The 19,320-nt window shown below is 39.7% G+C and overlaps 2 protein-coding genes across 2 annotated transcripts in view; one reads left to right on the top strand and one right to left on the bottom strand.

The window, feature by feature from the left end:
- LOC307131984 (extracellular calcium-sensing receptor-like) overlaps nucleotides 1-12,029 on the bottom strand; it is a gene marked incomplete at both ends in the record, with an annotated part of 113,445 nt that extends 101,416 nt beyond the window's left edge. Inside the window, 3 exons of the mRNA XM_079826119.1 lie at nucleotides 11,152-11,238; nucleotides 11,336-11,624; nucleotides 11,821-12,029. Of these exons, the coding sequence (XP_079682245.1) occupies nucleotides 11,152-11,238; nucleotides 11,336-11,624; nucleotides 11,821-12,029 (585 nt within the window). The remainder of the gene's footprint in view (nucleotides 1-11,151; nucleotides 11,239-11,335; nucleotides 11,625-11,820) is intronic.
- Nucleotides 12,030-14,758: 2,729 nt separating this feature from the next.
- On the top strand, nucleotides 14,759-18,509 carry LOC307131985 (uncharacterized protein; the record flags this gene model as incomplete). Its single annotated transcript, XM_079826120.1, has 6 exons — nucleotides 14,759-14,938; nucleotides 15,653-15,787; nucleotides 16,153-16,308; nucleotides 16,420-16,517; nucleotides 17,136-18,145; nucleotides 18,262-18,509. 6 exons carry the CDS (start codon nucleotides 14,759-14,761, stop codon nucleotides 18,507-18,509), a joined length of 1,827 nt encoding a protein of 608 aa, XP_079682246.1.
- Between the last annotated feature and the right edge of the window lie 811 nt (nucleotides 18,510-19,320).

The raw sequence follows: 19,320 nt of genomic DNA on the forward strand, positions 1-19,320 counted from the left end.
TGAGAGAGACACTATACTTTCTCTTTGTGTATTATTTTATTTTTAATTTATTAATTTTTTTAAACTATTTTTGATGTACTGAATTGACCGGTCTGTGCATATATTTAAGGGAAAAACCGAGTGCACAGTTTTATTGTTTGTCCATGTGATCTTGTAATTTACTTTATTTTATTTGATTAACTTTCTATATTTTCTTTAAAAGTGAAATCAATTATATTTCTATTTCAAATTTAATCTTGTGTCTGTCTGTTGTTTCTCAGTACAACCAGCTACCTCCTTAGCGATCCTTAAATCTTCTGACAAGTTCAAATCCAAACTGTATTATACAATAAGCAATCCATTAAACTATTGCTCATTCTTAGACAAGTGCTACATAAACTTTGGCGAGCCAGCCAGGAGGTGGCACTGTTGCTGAGAACTAACAGCTACACATTTAATTTTTCCCTTGTTTTTTGCTCTTAAGCAAGTGACGATAATGGAGATTATTGAAGCAGAAGGCATTGTCATCCCAAACTCCGTAATAGTCAGTGGTTTAACCGACACCGAGAGCGATGATGAATTGTTTGATGCTCTGAAACGACACGGGTCGTTTGCCAAAACCGTGTGCATCGACGACAAAGAGTCAGAGTTCTACCAAAACATAATCGTTGAGTACAACAGTGATCAAGCATTGCGATCACTAGGACCCAAATTGCCGTATACTCACCAGCTGTCAAGCGAACCTGGTGTTAAGTGCCATGTGAGAGCGTTAGCCAGTGTGTTTACACAGCAACTGGGTAGTAGCATAACAAAGTCCTACCTGGACAGATTAAAAGAAATAGCGGAACTGAGCGGAAACAACTTTGAGTCTATACTGAGTGAAATGCTGTCGCAAATGAGTGCTGACCTCCGACCAGAACCTGCTGTTCCTGGTAGTACTGGTGAAAACACCTGTGAGAAGCCATACTGGGCATCTCCTGATGGGAATTTCGACCCAATTCGTAATCCACCGAGTCAGATAGATGACGTGCCGTCCCAACCTACTCCTATCAATTTGATTGAGCCGACCCTTCGCACGTCATCCAAATTCCTCAACCCGCCCGAGGTCCAAAGATTAGTAGTTGAGCATGTTGTGCGGAGCAGTGAAGTGGCTGCTCAAGTGCAGGTACAGCCCAGGCTCAGAGCATTTTCAGGAAGATGCCCCAGGCCTGGCAATGAGGTATATTACGACAATTGGAGGTCTAGTGTCGAATTCATTTTGAAGGATCCTTCTTTGTCCGATTTACATGTCTCTTGCCGCCTGCGGCGGATGTAATAAAGCATCTGAATCCTGAATCTCCTCCTTCCACTCTGCTTTTGGGGCTGTGGAGGACGGGGATGAATTGTTAGCGAAATTTATGAACACGTTGCAGGATGCGGGTGAAAGGCCGTCCACTTATCTGTATAGGCTGCAGTCAGTTTTAAGTGCAACCGTCAAAAGAGATGGTATTATCCCAGCAGAAGCAGATAGGCATCTCCTAAAGCAGTTTTGCAGGGGCTGCTGGGATAATGACTTAATTGCCGAACTTCGACTAGAGCAACAGCGAAACAATCCTCCTTCCTTCGCACAGCTTCTGCTTATGCTTCGTACTGAGGAGGATAAACATACTGCGAAAGCAACTCGAATGAAGCAACATCTTGGGTCTTCTAAACAGAAAGCGTTTATGCGATTGTGGTGGGAAGGCCCTTTACCTTCCCTTACAATCTTCCCTTATAATTATATGTGGATCGTAAGCCAATTGGCTGTCACTATGGGGGTATAAAATGCGATAGACCTGTGCTTGAGGTCAACGTCATTTGCCGACGTCACTGACGCGCGCCGCAAACACTTTACTGTGGCTGCTTCCGGCATCAGGTGTGGACATGAGAGAGTAAGCTCTTGATTGCTTGATTGCCATTTCCTCTCGTAAAGTACGAGCCAGCTGTTCCGTTTCTCATGCGGGTCTCGCACTACTGCTGTGACTGCCGTTATTAGGTGTGTGCGCTCCTGATTATGCACGCATCATTCGTCATCGGTGCTCTCCTAAAACGTTGGAGAGCGTAAGCTGATTGCGTGATCGCCATTCCCTCTCGTATGGTTCAAATCAACGGATTTGTTTCTCCTGCAGATATCACGCTGTTGTGATTTGCTAGTTGGGCGCGTTTCACGTCCTGCCCACGGATAACGTTCTTTTTTGTTTAAATCGTCTTTATTTACATTTACATAGGAGTGATAATCTTTGCCTTTGCATATTTAGTGTGTTTTCTATTATTTGGTTTTCTATTTTTCAAAGAGTTTTCTTTTTTTGAAGTTTGTTTTGCAGTGCATTTATTTTGTGTGGCTTATTGATTTGGCTTATGCTATTTTTGCACAAAAGTCACGTTTATGCTTGCAACTTCATGAAACTTTCTCCGATCGTTAAACATGGCACAACATTATTTACAGAAGATTCCAACGATTAAAAAGAGACCAAGGACATCATAATCCGTCACTCGGATCAGAAAATATGGCTCATGGAATTATTACACATTAAAACCTAACAGGCGCACATACTCTTAAATAAGCTATTGTTGCACTAACATCGCGTTTATCATTGTAACTTCGTGAAACGTTCTCTGATTGTTGAAAATGGCACATCATTATTTACAGCAGATTCTCACGATTAAAAAAAGACCAAGAACACCACAATCCGTCTCTCGAATCAGAAAATATCACTCATTGAATTATTACACATTATAGCCTGACAGGAGCACATACGCTAATAAACAGTAGCTTTAAAGTCGCGTTTACGCTTGTAGCTTCATGAAACTTTCTCCGATCGTTAAACATGGCACAACCTTCTTTGCAGGAGATTTCCACGATTAAAAAGAGACCAAGGACACCATAATCCATTGCGTCGATCACGAGATATTCCTCACAGATGATGTGTTGATCAGTGCAGGTTGGCAGAACATGGCCATTTACGTTATATAGCAGAGGGCGCCCGGGGGCGGTACACTCCGGTTTAGATGAATAACTCAGCGCTCGTCAAGAGCATATACAAAAAAAGGTTGGTTTAATTAAAAAACTGAGATTCTAAGCTTTAAAATGATACCCATTATGTGTTATTATATAATATATATAATATAATATACATAATATTGTAATAATATAATGTTTTATCAGCAGTTTCTCAGCATTAGATTGTCCAAATGTAATAATAATTTATATTTTCTAAAAATATTAAAAGTGTTTTAACAAATAATACATACTTTTTGACTCTCCTTGCTATAATTTGAGTTATGAGTCTTTAAATTTGTGTATTTCTCTCAGAAAACAACAGTTTTGTAAATGTCAAGGACTGAACAAAAAGGCTACCTTTGTTCTAAAGAATTTTTCTGCTGCCCTATTTCCTTCCTGAGTTATTGAATGTTAAATAAGACATATTTGTAAAATTATTAAAAATATATATTAAAAAAATGCCTTTTATCAGCAGTTTCTCAGCAATATATTGTCCAAATATAATAAAATTTATATTTTCCAAAAATATAAAATGTTTGCTAACAAATGATACCTACCATTTGACTCTCCTTACTATAGTTTTGGAGTTATGAGTCTTTAAAGTTGTATATGTCACTCAGACAAAAAAACTCAAAAAATACCTTCAGGGCTTAAGGGGTTAAGAGAGAAACGGTTACAGTGGGAGTCACAGAATCCCCCGGCTAGCTCTGATTTAAACTAGAGGCAGTTCCTGTCGTGGGACATACAGGAGCTGAGTTTAAATTGAGTGGTCCCGTTGAAAACCGTGTCTTCAAGAAATGCCAAACTCCTAGGAAACAGAGTGCAAACTTACCTAAGGGCTTAGTTGGTGCTAGATGTGTCGCCGAAGTCAGCATAGCTGGTAAGAAATGTCATTGCCTACTAGACACTGGATCACAGGTCACAACTGTGCCTAAGTCTTTTTATGAACAACACCTCTCAGGGCATCCGATTAACCCTCTTGACGATATATTGGAAGTAGAAAGCGGCAACGGTCTTTCCGTTCCGTATGAAGGTTACGTAAAGGCAGACATTACTTTCCCTGAAGAGTTTTTGGGTGCGACTGTTGAAGTAGCCACAGTAGCCTTGGTCGTTCCAGATGTAAAGTCGCGCACTCAGCCGTTGATCTTAATAGGTACAAACACTCTCGACATTCTTTATGAGCAGTTACTAGCAAAATCCCCAAAGCACCAGCCTTCCCTGTTTGGATATAGGGTGGTTTTGAAAACACTTGAAACAAGGCGGAAGCAGAACTCGAGTGGCGTCCTGGGTCAAGTGAGATTAAGAGGCAACGTACCTGAGGTCATGTCCGCTGGTCAAACTGTCGTTGTGAAAGGCTCTGTTGCGATACCTGGTGGAGTAGATAAGTGTGTAGTGGTAGAACACCCGTCTGATTCATCCTTACCTGGTGGTGTGTTTGTGAAGCGCAGCTTACTTACCCCTTCTAGTGGTCAGTCTGTCTGGTTACCTGTGGTACTAAATAACGAGACAGAGCACGATAGGTGGGTCCCCGTTGCCACAAGAATGGCGGGACCGCATTTCAGCAAAACTCAGAGAAATGCCTGACGTTTTCAGTCAACATGATCTAGATTTTGGGCATACGCAAAAGGTGAAACATCGTATACAACTGCACGACGAAACTCCCTTTATACATAGGGCGCGACCGATCCATCCGCAAGATCTGGAAGCTGTCCGCCGACATCTGCGTGATCTACTTGCAAGCAACGTCATTCGCGAGTCTGAGTCCCCTTTCTCTTCGCCTATCGTTGTGGTGCGGAAGAAAAACGGAGACGTGCGGTTGTGCATAGACTACAGAAAGTTAAATCTTCAGACCGTGAAAGACGCCAATGCATACCTAAGACCGCTTTTGTCTGTCCCCTGGGGTTTTGGGAGTTTAATCGCATGCCTCAGGGGGTCACTAACGCTCCAAGTACTTTTCAGAGATTGATGGAGAAGTGTATGGAGGATATCAATCTCAGAGAAGTACTTGTCTTCCTGGACGATCTGATCATATTTTCTGAAACCTTGGAAGAGCATGAAAGACGGCTGTTAAAAGTTCTTTCTCGGCTCAGAGAGTATGGGTTAAAACTCGCTCTTGAGAAGTGCAAATTCTTTCAGACGTCCGTTCGTTATTTAGGGCACATCGTGTCAGAGCGTGGAGTAGAGACCGATCCACAGAAAGTACAAACCTTAAAAACCTGGCCGAGTCCCACAAACCTTAAAGAGTTAAGGTCGTTTTTGGGCTTTTCGGGGTATTACCGCCAATTTATTAAAGATTACTCTAGGGTCGTGAAACCACTCACTGACTTGACCGTAGGGTATCCGCCGACTAGGAAAAGTGGTAAACGGAGCGAGAGTAAGGGTCCATACCATAATCCTAAAGAGTCGTTCGGGGACCGTTGGACACCACTTTGTGAGGAAGCGTTTCGGTCCGTTATAGACAGACTAACTACTGCGCCTGTGTTGGGCTTTGCAAACCCTAAACTTACCTACTTCCTACATACGGATGCCAGCACCAAGGGTTTAGGAGCAGCCCTGTATCAGGAACAGGAACGGCAGATGCGAGTCATTGCATATGCAAGTAGAGGGTTGTCCCGCAGTGAGACCCATTACCCGGCGCATAAGCTTGAGTTTCTTGCTCTTAAATGGGCAGTAACTGAAAAGTTTAGGGACTATCTGTATGGTAGCCAATTCACCGTCATTGCAGACAGCAACCCTTTGACTTACGTACTAACTACTAAGCCTCCACCAACAGTCAGGAAGGAACTCCCAGATCTTCCTTTCTTTCTGAGAGAATGGAACCGCCTTGAGTTAAAAGATGGGGTACTTTATCGGAAACGGCAGATAGAGGAATTAGTTACTTACCAACTCGTGCTACCTGAGAAACTGAGGCCTTCTGTATTAAGCAGTTTGCATGACAGTATAGGTCACATGGGGGTAGAGAGAACTCTAGATTTGGTAAGGTCTCGTTTCTATTGGCCGAAGATGGCTGCAGACATAGAGCAAAAGATCAGGACATGCGGTCGCTGTGTGAGGAGGAAATCATTGCCTCAAAAAGCTACACCGTTGGTTAATATCCAAGCCACAAGACCTTTAGAGCTGGTGTGTATGGATTTTCTCTCACTAGAGCCAGACAAAAGTAATACGAGAGACATCTTGGTAATCACGACTTTTTTACCAAATATGCTGTTGCAGTCCCCACACCCAACCAAAAGGCAAGAACGGTAGCGAAATGTCCCTGGAAAAATGTTGTGGTTCACTATGGGTTCCCTGAGTGTCTTCATAGCGATCAGGGCCCAGACTTTGAATCAAGAACCATCAAAGAACTCTGTGAAATGGCAGGTGTTAAGAAAACCCGTACAACCCTTACCATCCCAGGGGAAATCCTGTCGAACGCTTTAATAGGACCCTGCTCAGTATGTTAGGTACCTTAGAAGAAAAAGACAAGGTTCGTTGGAGAGATTTTGTAAAACCATTAGCTCATGTGTACAACTGCACGAAACATGAGGTCACTGGGTTCACTCCCTACGAATTGATGTTTGGATGTCAACCTAGGTTACCCGTCAACCTTGCTTTTGGATTGCCGTGTCAAGATGGTCCGCGACAGTCTCATTCGGAGTATGTCAAGCATCTCAAAACCAATCTGAAAGAGAGTTATTCGCTTGCATCACGTGGTATATCAAAAAGTGCAGAAAGAAACAAAGCTAGGTTTGACAAATCTGTAACTCATTGCTCTTTGGAAATTGGTGATCGAGTGTTGGTGAGGAACGTAAGGTTACACGGAAGGCATAAGTTAGCAGACAAGTGGGAGTCTGAGGTGTATGTTGTGGTGAGTCAGGCAGCTGAATTGCCAGTTTACACTGTTCGTCCAGAGAGAACGGACGGTCCTCTGCGTACTCTGCACAGAGATCTGTTGCTTCCGCGTGGGTTTTTACCATCTCAAGAAGTTGAACCACCCTCCCTAAATGAATCCATCTCAAAACATCTCATTGATTATAAAATCTTAGTTCTAACTTTTAGAGCACTACAAGGTCAGACCCCCAATATATCACAGACTTGCTGTCACCATACTCTTCCTCTCGTACTCTTCGTTCTTCATGTCAAAATCTCCTGAGTGTCCCCAAAACCCGTCTTAAAACACGGGGAGACCTGTCCTTTCAAGCAGCTGCCCCTAAATTATGGAATGCTCTCCCCCCCGCTTTGCGTGTGGCAGAATCTGTTGACTCATTTAAAAAGCAGCTGAAGACAATTTTATTTAGACAAGCTTTTAGTTAATTCTCGGGCTTTCATGTTTTGTTTTGTTTTTGTTCTGATGTGTTAAATTGTATATACATTGTAAAGCACTTTGTGATCTTTATCTGTGATAAGTGCTATATAAATACATTTTACTTACTTACTTACTTACTTAAAACCTTGAACGCGACAGAATCCTAAGGTTCCATTAATTGATGACACTTCTCTCTCTGATTCCGAAGAAGGCAATTCGTATTGCGAGTACAGTCATTCTCCAAATATAGAGACAGTGCATTTCTCTACAGTTCATGATATCTGTACAGACAGGGAGATGTTGAAGGCTGATTCTGCTAATAACTTAGCCGAACAAACTTTTCCAACCGGCGAAACTCTGCAGGGCGACCAGAATCATAATTTACCCGGTGAACACTTACCTGTTAATGTTCCTGGTGCCCTTGAACAAAGTAACTTACCTGATAAGGGCCAAGTCGAAGCTGTAATGGGTAGTTCTGTTGATGAAGTTGAAGTAGCCAGTGTTGTTGAAAGTGCAGATGTTCCTGGAAAAGAAGCAGAGCAACAATCAGAAGATGAGATGGGAACCACAGACACTCTATTGAGGCGTTCTGTTAGACTGAGAGGAGAACCAGAGCGACTTACTTATTTTCAGCCAGGAAACCCATTAATATATGTCGTCCAATCTTTGTTCCAAGGTCTGAATTCGGCTTTTGTTAATATTAATAATAAATTATAAATAATAAAGTACTCCAAATAAAGTTTAATTATAGTATTTACATCAGTAAGTCTCAAGTGATATGTCTGTAAATACAGTGCATCCGGAAAATATTCACATCGCTTGTTATGTTACAGCCTTATTCCAAAATGGATTAAATTCATTATTTGACAACATGAAATAAGTTTGTTTGAAATTTTTTACAAATGTATTAAAAATAAAAATCGCAAAAAATCACATGTACATAAGTATTCACAGCCTTTGCTCGATACTTTGTTGAAGCACCTTTGGCACCACTTATAGTCTCAAGCCTTTTTGAGTATGATGCTACAAGCTTAGCACGCCTATTTTTGGGCAGTTTCTCCCATTCTTCTTTGCAGGACCTCTCAAGCTTCATCAGGTGGATGGGGAGCGTCGGTGCACAGCCATTTTCAGATCTCTCCAGAGATGTTCAATCGGGTTCAAGTCTGGGCTATGGCTGGGCTACTCAAGGACATTCACAGAGGACATTCCCGTAGCCACTCCTTTGTTATCTTGTCTATGTGCTTAGGGCCGTTGTCCTGTTGGACAACACCAGGCGGCCCTTTACTGAGGAGTGGCTTCCGTCTGGCAACTCTACCATACAGGCCTGATTGTTGGAGTGCTGCAGAGACGGTTGTTCTTCTAGAAGGTTCTCCTCTCTCCACAGAGAAATGCTGGAGCTCTGTCAGAGTGACCATCGGGTTCTTGGTCACCTGCCTGACTAAGGCCCTTCTCACCCGATCGCTCAGTTTGGCCGGACGGCCAGCTCTAGGAAGAGTCCTGGTTAGGGGTGTTATCGTTAAACGATATATCGCAACTTGCTGCAGTAGGCCAATTTATAAGGTATAATTCATCCAAACACAAATTTACATTGTCATCATGTACTCACCATCATGTCGTTTTTTGTTTAAATTCCAAACACAAATGAAGATATTCTTTATGAAACCTGAGGGATTTCTGTCCCTCCATTTAAAGTCCATTCCTCTCAAACTTAAAAGATCCAATAAATGTCATAAAGGCATCGTAAAAGAACAAATTGTGTGGTCTAATCCAAATCCAAGTCTTCTGAAGAGAAGCAATGGCTTTATATGATGAATATATTTAACACAACGCGCATACTGTAGTAAACATGGACGTTCAAATGATTGCATACGTGATGCGCGAAAACAACACGAGAGTGAGTAAAAGCAGAATTAAAATTCTTGGATGAGCTAAACATTTACAGTTTGAGAGTGGTCAATTTGACATGTTTTCTTGCAATTAGAACTATGATTGATTGCATTGATCCTCTGAAGTGCACACACTGCCGGAACGGCACTCTTCAAAGTCAAAGCGCAAACATCATTTAAAGCGGCACTCCTTAGTAAAAACGCAAACATAATTTAAATCACCAGATCATATTTAGTTTTAATAGTATGACTATTCAAAGCATTTTAGATGGTTCATTCTTATATGTATAGTGCATTAATAGCGGGAGAGGCAGGACATAGCAAGCACTGGGAGAGAATGCTGCCTGCATTGAAAGCGCGAGTAATGCGTGAGGGAAAATATTAAAGTTTACGGAGTTTCAGTGACCTTATTACATTAAACGACTATATATAATGTCGAATATAATGTATAATAGTGCAATGGGGGAATATTTGTGGGTCCTGATAATACACTAATAATAATATTATTTTAATAATAATAAAAAAGTAAAAATAAAAAAACCCTCTTCTTTATTTTGGCTTAAAATATCGGGATGCATATCATATCGTGAGTTCAGTATCGCGATTCATATCGAATCGTGACATGAGTGTATCGTTACACCCCTAGTCCTGGTGGTTCCAAACTTCTTCCATTTACGGATGATAGAGGCCACTGTGCTCATTGGGACCTTCAATGCTGCAGAAATGTTTCTGTACACTTCCCCAGATCTGTGCCTCGATACAATCCTGTCTTGGTGGTCTACAGACAATTCCTTGGTTTGGTTTTTGTTTGTGCTCTGACATGGTCTGTGGTACCTTATATAGACATGTGTGTGCCTTTCCAAATCATGTCCAATCAACTGAATTTACCACAGGTGGACTCCAATCAAGTTGTAGAAACATCTCAAGGATGATCAGTGGAAACAGGATGCACCTGAGCTCAATTTTGAGTGTCATGGCAAAGGCTTTGAATACTTATGTATATATTTTCATTTTTTATTTTTAATAAATTTATTTCAAACAAACTTCTTTCACGTTGTCATTATGGGGTTTTGTTTGTAGAATTTAGAAAAAGAATAAATAAATAAATAATTAAATCCATTTTGGAATAAGGCTATAACATAACAAAATGTGGAAAAAGTAAAGCACTGTGAATTCTTTCCGGATGCACTGTATGTTATTGGATTTGTAGTATCCATATTATGAAATAAATGTATTGTAAATACATTTTTGTATAGTTTTTTCACTAGGGTGGTCTTGTTGAAGTTTCAGTGTTCTTTGTTGACTGAAAACATGGCTCAGAACAACAATGGCACAAGTAAGACTTAACAATATTGCTGTGTGCCATGTCCACCAGAAATCTCGTTCCAGGATCGGGGCCTTTAGGGAAGCTCCTTATATGCCCTCCTGGGCCCCCTGTACATAGCCCCCCTTCTCAATCTATGTATTTTGAGTTAGGATTTGATGTTGAAGGCGAGGCAGTTCAGCGGTGTAAAAATACAAGAAATGCGAAGGCCTCAATTTTAGGACATTTAGACATGTCATACATGCAGTATATTTTGCATATTAATATGTTTTACTTAAGCCCAGATTATATAAAAAGTGACATGAAAATATATTTTTGCTGATAATGTTCCACTCTTGCCTGTTTAAACATTTAAGCAGCAATTACCCAATGAAAAGTATCACAGAGACTCTGGGCCCTCAATTACTATTCAGATTTTTCATGAATAGTAATAGGGTACAACACACCTATAGGTGCACTGGGATAAAAGACAGGTTTGATTAGTTTATTTCCTCTAAACCACTAGTTGACAAAAAAGCACACTGAAGTAATTTTCTAAACATCTATGTTTCACTATGCCAGTATTTTCAATCATTTTAATTAAACAGTTTAATAATATTTTAAGTACAGATTTTCTGTACTTTTAAACAGGACATTGAAGTTATGCAAGTGCCGTGCTCTGGTGGTAATCACTAGCCGTAGTCCTGAAGAATGAAGGGTAATCTTTTCTATTACTGAGACATTCACATGAAGCAGAGTGACTTATCTGAAAAAGAAAGCACAGAAAAATGAAATACTGAACTAAATACTAAATACTGAAATAGTATTTACAGATTGTGTCAAACATTGTTATTGTTCTTTACCACTGGAATTTTAAAAGGTCCTGTAGTTCTGGACAGAATCACTGTGGCAGAAGACTCTGAATCTCCTATGATAGCATGTATAGGTGACCGTCCATTCCATCTGTCTCCTGCTCCACACTCTTGACCATTCATCAGTCCCATAATTGCACTCATGGTAGACAGTCTTGAACCACATGTATCATAGATTCGATAACCAATAGAAACATTTGGGAGCAAAGTCTCACTGCTGTTAATTTCTTCAATGGCAAAGATCATGATTTGCGCCAGTCGAAAATCTCTCAAATTCACACTGTGAAATTAAATGTTAAAGTAGGCTAAAGAGTAACAACATTTTTTCATTTCACATATTCATGCTTGACACATCGTAATATTGTGATATTTTCTGTTATAAAACAAATGTATGATTATAATCCATTATTTATTTTTAAATTAAAGATCCATTTTAATTTTACTTAAAAAATGCATATTCTGCTCTAATAACAAACCTGGAGCATGATAGAGGCTGAGGTTTTTTGGTAAATTCAAATGAAGGTAATGTCTCTGTGCTGTGGACAGGAAAAAGTGCTCCAATTGTTATGTCTCCATTCTTGGAAATCAGTGGATAATTAGGGTCTCCCATCATTCGGCATAGAGTGTTTCCAGCCTTTGTATGAAGCTGATGTAAAAGCAGGAGTGCGTAAAGAAAGACAAGCATCCCAAAGATTGAGCTCCACTGTCACCATCAAATGCAAATTACATGATAGTGTATTTGCCATTTTATAGAAAAAATTATTCAAATGAATATGGATGAATGGTTGAGAATGTGATCTCATAGGGCAGAACGTGAGCCAGATCAAGTAGGAGTGGAAATAAGTCATGCTAATTTGATAATCTGATATTGTAAAACTTATATTGATATTAAATTGCAAAATTCTGCAAAATCTGAATATTCAGTTTTATTTGAGCATTAGGCTATGATTTATACATACTCAAATATGTGTTTGCATTGTGCTTTTGTTGTACAGTACCCGTCAAAAGATTGGAAACTACAATTTGTAGTTTTTGTTTTTGAAAAGTAATCAGTTTGTTTAACGAACGAGCAGTACAATCTTTTATCAACTCTCACAAAGTTTATTCTTTCTACCACATCTTCGGGAAGGTTATCCTTCTGGCCACAAATAATAAACTTTCCAAACTATTAGGGTATTACTTAAAGCATTCAAAGATACTTATAAAAGCTTGTAGTTAGATCTGAACATTAAAGTGACTCTTTAAAGCGACTTGGCAACAATGACAATCAAACATGGATATAATGGTTTTAATAATTACTACAAATACATACGACTAAATAAAGGATTACATGTAAATACAGAATAACGAAAAGTAACAAAAGAGGGTGAGAAGAAAAGAAAGAAAGAAGAGAAAGGGAGAAGGGTAGAGAAGGGTCCGGAATGGCAATTTCACAAAACATAACCATAACGAGCCAGCAAAGAACATTATCAACTTAAACAGTGGTACAAATCTTGAGTGCATTAATTAGAGTATAAATGGGCACAGACCCTTTTGAATCCGGTTTGAAACAAAGAGCCATAAATCTCCACAGGAGATTTTCCCCGCTTGGAAATCCCAACAATCTCATTGGTCAAGTCTACTTCAGGAGGTGGTGACCTCCTGCAGACTTCTTAAGGAGCAAGGCACTCGTCCCTCCTCCCTCTTCTCCTGCTAACACGAACGCGACATGCTGTGTCTGGGGGGGGGGGGGGGGTTGTGAACTTCTTTAAGTTTCTTGAAGTAGAGACCAGGAGAACTTGGATAGGTTTTTTTCAGCAGGATTCTTTATTGAGAAAAACGTGCTGTCTTTCCACTGAGGTCATCAAAGCCGCGTTTCCACCGAAATTACCCGGAACTATTTGTACCAGGAACTTTTTCCCAGGAACTTTTTCTCCCCCAGACCTGCTACTTTCTGCGTTTCCACCGCGGTCTAAAGTACCGGGAAGATTAGGCAAATTAGCCCGGTGACGTGAGAATGCGCGCGGCTGCTCCTCCCAGTCACCGACGGACATGAATCACTTTTGCGCGATACTGTCTGCAACAATAACAAGTGGAGAAGATGCAAGCAGCGCTGCTTTTGCATACACATTACCAACACTGCTTATTTAAACGTGCACTTTCACCTGGTTTGACCATTTTAATGCAAAATGGGATGATGGGCAATCCAAAATCTGAATGTGTTGCAATAGCTCAATTCCAAAATATTTTCTATAAAAGGATAATGAGGTCAGTCATTCATGACAGATGTGTGAAAAGTTAATTGAATGAAAACAATAGACTGAATTAAGCGGTTGAAAGATTAGGTACTAGACTGCAAGTATTTATTTATCACTATAACATCTCTTAGCATTCACTAAAAAAAAAAAAAAAATCACATGACTAGTATTACAATATGCTTCATTAAATGCATAATTTTAGAGACTTCTTCCTCAAATTTGAAATGAAGCAGGACCACACGTATGGCTTCACTTAAGTTGTGGTTATAAGTTATTATACTACATTCACATAGTTATACATTTCTAGATATGTTTATGTGCATATTCAGAAAGACTTGCGAGCAGCAGCCCTTTTATTTGCTTCCAACACTACAATTAGAAAGTGGTTATATAGAATGTGGAAATTAAAAAGACAGTGACATTTTACACATTTGACTTTATTTTAGACAGATTAGTTCTTACAAAATTAAAATAAGTGTGCAAAGACAAATAAATTACTAGAATAAAATGAAATTATAAAATGTGAAAACAACAATATAAAAAAGTGTATTTTTCAGTAACCTGTCCAAGAGCTGTGCCAACACGTACAATATATAAAGTACAAATGTGGTAGTGCAAATGTTTCATTCAAGTGGCAGGTCATTGTGGCTACTTCTTGAACGACTGGACAAACTGTCCAAGAACAGACCGAAACCCGGTCTGAAAGTCCCTCTGCTGCCGTCTGCTTTCTTCTGCTTCTGACTGGTGGAATGCCAGCTCTTGCCTCCTCATCTCTCCTCGGCCTGGCTCTCCAGTAACAGCTGCATATATTGGTCTCGCTGTTCTTGTCCATGCTGCAGGACGGCCCGGTTAGCATCCTCCATGTCCCTCAGTGCATCAAGAAAAGTCAGTCCCTTTTCCTTTTCCCTTTGTAGAAAAATTGCACAGAAACACATGGAAATTAATACACAAGGCAACCATGAAACAATAGAAACCATCAATTAATTATTTGTGTTCATGCGACGAACAACCGTATTAGTCCAAAAAAACAAAAATTGAGATAACCATGTGACTTGAATGTATGTGTGCCACTTTGTATACAGAATCACTCTGAGGGGTGTTCGCGCGACCAAAACTCTGTATTTTAAAATTTAAAATAGTCTCACGCGGAAAAACCGTTTATGTCCACTAACAAAAAATGGAGACGCCGGCTGCTTTCATGTCCGCTGCGGACATTAATAGGCAAAACCTCGGCAAAAAAAGGAGAGCGAACGTGAATGAATGGAAGGACAGAGCAAGGAAGTATTTGAGGAATGCTGGGAAACCCTATGTGAACCGGAGAGGAGAGCAAAAACAAGGAAAAAGTCCACCAAAAGAGGTGAGTGAAAACCCGTATACAAAGTATCTAACGTTACCTAAAGTTAGCGGTTACAGTCAGAGGGGCGTGTAGGCTCTGTCTACTACAGTTCATATAGCTCACTCTGTTTAAGGATCATTTCATGAATGGGTCGAAATGAAAGCTGAGAAAATTAGGATTCAGGGGACGTTTTAAACATGTCTGTACTCCTTATAACCACGGAGAAATGAATCGAAACGCTTTTGGTGCGTCTCTAACACCAGCTCAGCTGCGTCATTCATAGATTGTGTTATACGTAACGTTACTGCTGGCAGAATTGTATACATAAACAAACATAATATGTAAATATTATTATGTAAATTCATCCCCAATCTTTAAGATGTTTAGAGTAGAATTTGATTGCTTTATGTCTTCACTGAAATTGGTAAAAAAAATTAAATAAAAAGTCATTGACGTGTTTAAAATATTTTGATATAGGCTAATTTTTGTATCCCGTTAACGTTACCATTTAATGCAACATGTTGTTTAGTAATATTGTATGCTATGTTATGTTTGTTACTTGTTATTTAATAAATAATAAAAATAAATTAAAAAAAGGTAATAATAAAAAAAAAAAATGCATTGATTGTGTAAGCTGATATTCTAGCAAGTAACCTTAATAGCTGCTAATAGCTCTAGTTTTTATAGATAAAAAAAAAAAAAAAAAAACGCTAATGTGACTTTGTTTCTGTTAAGGGCAAGGTGTGCAAGGAGACGTGTCCCAGGCAGTGTTCAAGCCTAACAGATGAAAGAAAACTCCAGCTCTTCACAGAGTTTTATGCTGTCTCTTATGAGAGGCAGCAGGCTATCATTCTCTCTGGTTTGGAGCAGGTAGGCTAACTTAAGCAATTCATGACCATATCATGTCAACAGTATGCAATGCATTACAATGTAGGCCCATGAAATAACCAGTGAATTGAATACTACTGTATGCCTTCAATTCACTAAGACTGCACATGTGCTTGATCACTGTAAATGTTACATTTTGTGAGGATGGATGAAGGATGACCCGCATCAAGTAGGCCACCAAGTGCATTAAAGACCACAGCGCTTTGATGCCCTAAAAGGCACACACATGGCTTATTCATTCTCCTAACCAAAGCCTACTCACATACTTAATGACCTTAACTTGACAGCATACGACGGCTAGCCTGCTACGCTATGTTAAATTTATTTTTTTTTCTTTTTACTTCTAGCACAAGGTGAGTCGCAGACGACCACGTGGGCCTGACACTGAGAATACTAAGAGGAAGTACACCTTCAAGTACAATGTGCAACAAGGAGGCCAAAGACTTGCTGTTTGTAAGCTTACATTTATGTCCGTCTTTCAACTGACCAACAGTCGCCTACAGGCAAGTTTTCTATAGCCTAGCGTTTTCCGTTTAACTTTTCATTACATGCATGATTTTAATTAGATACATTGTCCATAACATATTTATTTAAAGTTACATATCTTTGAAAAGGTTATTCAAGAAAAGTTAGGCAGTCAGTCTGAGGGAACAGAGCAGGTAGCTAAAGTCAGGTCTCCATTAGAGGACTTCAGAGGAAAACATAAGAAAAGGTAAGTAAAAAGAAACAAAAAAAACTTCACCTCAGGAAAGATTAATGTGTATTTAAAATGGGTCATTTATGTAGTAGAAATGTAAAATTATTTTTTAATTTGGAGCCTTCTAGACTGAGAAAAGTCAGAAAATTAATGTTTTATTTATGGGGATGAAAGACAACAACTCCCAGAATGCACTGGGACACAGAGACGCACTGGTCTCGTAGGCTATCTCTCACGGAGGAGAATGCACATCAACTGATCACTTGGTTAGCGTTCATGTAAACACTACATTCAGATTCACAAATCGTAATAAATTCAGTTAGATTTGAACAAAAGATGTGCATGTAAACAATGACGATTTTTGCGTCATCGCAGGATTTTTTCCAGACAAAAAATACATACATCTCTCGTCTCAGGGGGACATGAGGGAGGAAAGCACGGTAATTCGAAAATACTACAGGTTTTCTACTGATACAAAGCTTAATGCTAAATCCTGAAGTATCCCTTTAATGACTGTATGTGAAAAACAAAATCCTATAATTTAATGTCAAAGAAACAATGCAATTTTGCAAAACAGACCAGCATAGTTTATTATATTTCCCGTGTTCATGAGTTGTGTTGTTTATTTTTTAGGCCTCATAGCATTCATCCTGCAGTGAGAGAGGGGATAAGAGAGCATATCCTGAGCTTCCCACGCCAACCGAACCACTACTCACGGTTGAAGGGAGATGTGGAGAGGGAGTACCTGAGGCCTGATTTAAACCTGCTCCGCATGTTCCGCCTGTACAAGGAAAACAATCCAGCATCCACTGCAAAGTTCTGGCTCTATAGGGACATCTTCAAGCAGCAGAACCTCAGTTTTGGGCAGCCAAGAAGTGACACTTGTGCGAAATGTGACGCCCTGTTCTCAAAATTAACAGCTGCTACAACAGATGGAGAAAGGTTGAAGATCGCAGCCGAGAGTGAGCTTCACCACCGGAAAGCTGAAAAAGCGTACACCCAGTTGCAGGCTGACACAGATTGGGCCAAAGCCAATGATGACTGCCATGTCATTTGTATCGACATGCAGGGGGTAGTGTTCACGCCAAACCTGACACACTCCAACGTGTACTATCAACGGCAGCTGGCCAACTACAACCTCTGTATCCAGGAGATGGGCACTGACGATCCTCCTACAATGTGCCTCTGGCATGAGGGCATCGCTCACAGAGGTTCCATCGAGGTGGCAAGCTGTCTTTTGAAGTGGGCAGAAACATCTTTCGCTCCCCTAGTCCAGGCAAAGGAACGGAAGCTCATCATCTATAGTGACCGATGCTGTGGGCAGAACAACAACTGGCGAGTCCTAAACCTCATGGCCCTGCTCGTATCTAGAAGGTACTTCAGTCAGATAGAGCAGAAGTTCATGGTGTCTGGTCACTCCTTCCTTCCCTGTGACCGTTCATTTGCCACGCTGGACAAGAGGCGTAAGGTGTCCACACTCCACACCCCCAGCGATGTTGCCGAGATGATCCGTGGAGCCAGGCAGCAGCATCCATTTAAAGTAACTGAGATGAAATGTGCGGACTTCAGGCAGCTTCCTGATGCAACATTAAAGCGTCCACCTGGCCTCCTAATCACATCCATGATGTGGTTGAAAGTGACAGGTAAAAAAACGAAGAACTAAACTAAAACTAAACTGGTTTTCTGAGATTAACAGTGTTAGGGATATGTGCGTGAAGGAAGAATCTTTATTGAATTTCTTGTTGAATCTTGATTTCAGCTGCTGATCCATGGTGTGTCCACACAAAAGGGAGCCACAGCCTTTACGAGGGATGGAAGACCTGGCTGATCACCAAACAGAGGAAGAATCAACCACCTCCAGCTCCCTTGTTCTCCACCACGTATGCTCGTGCTTACGAGGACCCTCTGCCCGTCAAGAAGGAGAAGCACCGTGACCTTATGAAAATGCTATCCTATATGCCAGCGGAGGCCCAAGCATTTTATGGGACATTAGAATGTGAAGAGTAGCCTGGTAGGTCATGTGCAGGGTAAGGTGGGGTATATTGTGTATATTGTGTAAAAGTAATCATAAAAGTAGTTGTAGCTTATCTTGTATGCCTTATCTTATGTTGTATAATAGGAATATATAGGTATTTATTTATTTAGTAAATGAATGAATGGGGTGATTATTTATGAAATGTATTATAAAAGTTAAAGGAACAAAAAAGGAAGATGTATATGTAAACTAGCATATGGAACTATAGCATGGAATGATGATGATGTATGTATTGTAAATATGTATTGTTTACTGTTATTACTGTTGTTTATTGTTTGTATGTATTGTTTATTGTATGTACGGTTTATTGTTTGTACTGATGTTTATTTTTTGTACTATAAGTAGGCCTATGTATTGTTCATTGTTCGTACCGTATTGTCCGTGTTTTTGTTCTGTGATTTACGTTGGCAAAAAAATAAAAGAAATTGAAAGAAAGAAATGCTTAATATTTTCTTTAAGGTTCTGTTACTGTATTAAAACTAAGATAAAGCAATCAAATCTCCAGTGGCTTAAAATGATAGGATGAATTGGACTTATACTGTTATTCCACATTAACTGGACATATACTGTTCTTCCACATTCCAGAAATGTAAATTACTCTAACTTTTTATTTTTAATATTGATACTAAAAAATATTATCTCATTAGAATTGGGAAGCTTTTGTTGTCTATCTTCAAGTAAAAAAAAAAAAAATACATATAATATTCAGAATTCAAATAAAAAAAATGTATTATTCAAAATTTGCAAATATGGACTTATATGGTTCTTCGTCTCAAGCCCTCA

The sequence above is a fragment of the Gobio gobio genome, assembly GCF_949357685.1.
Source record: "Gobio gobio genome assembly, chromosome: 9".
Lineage (NCBI taxonomy): Eukaryota > Metazoa > Chordata > Actinopteri > Cypriniformes > Gobionidae > Gobio > Gobio gobio.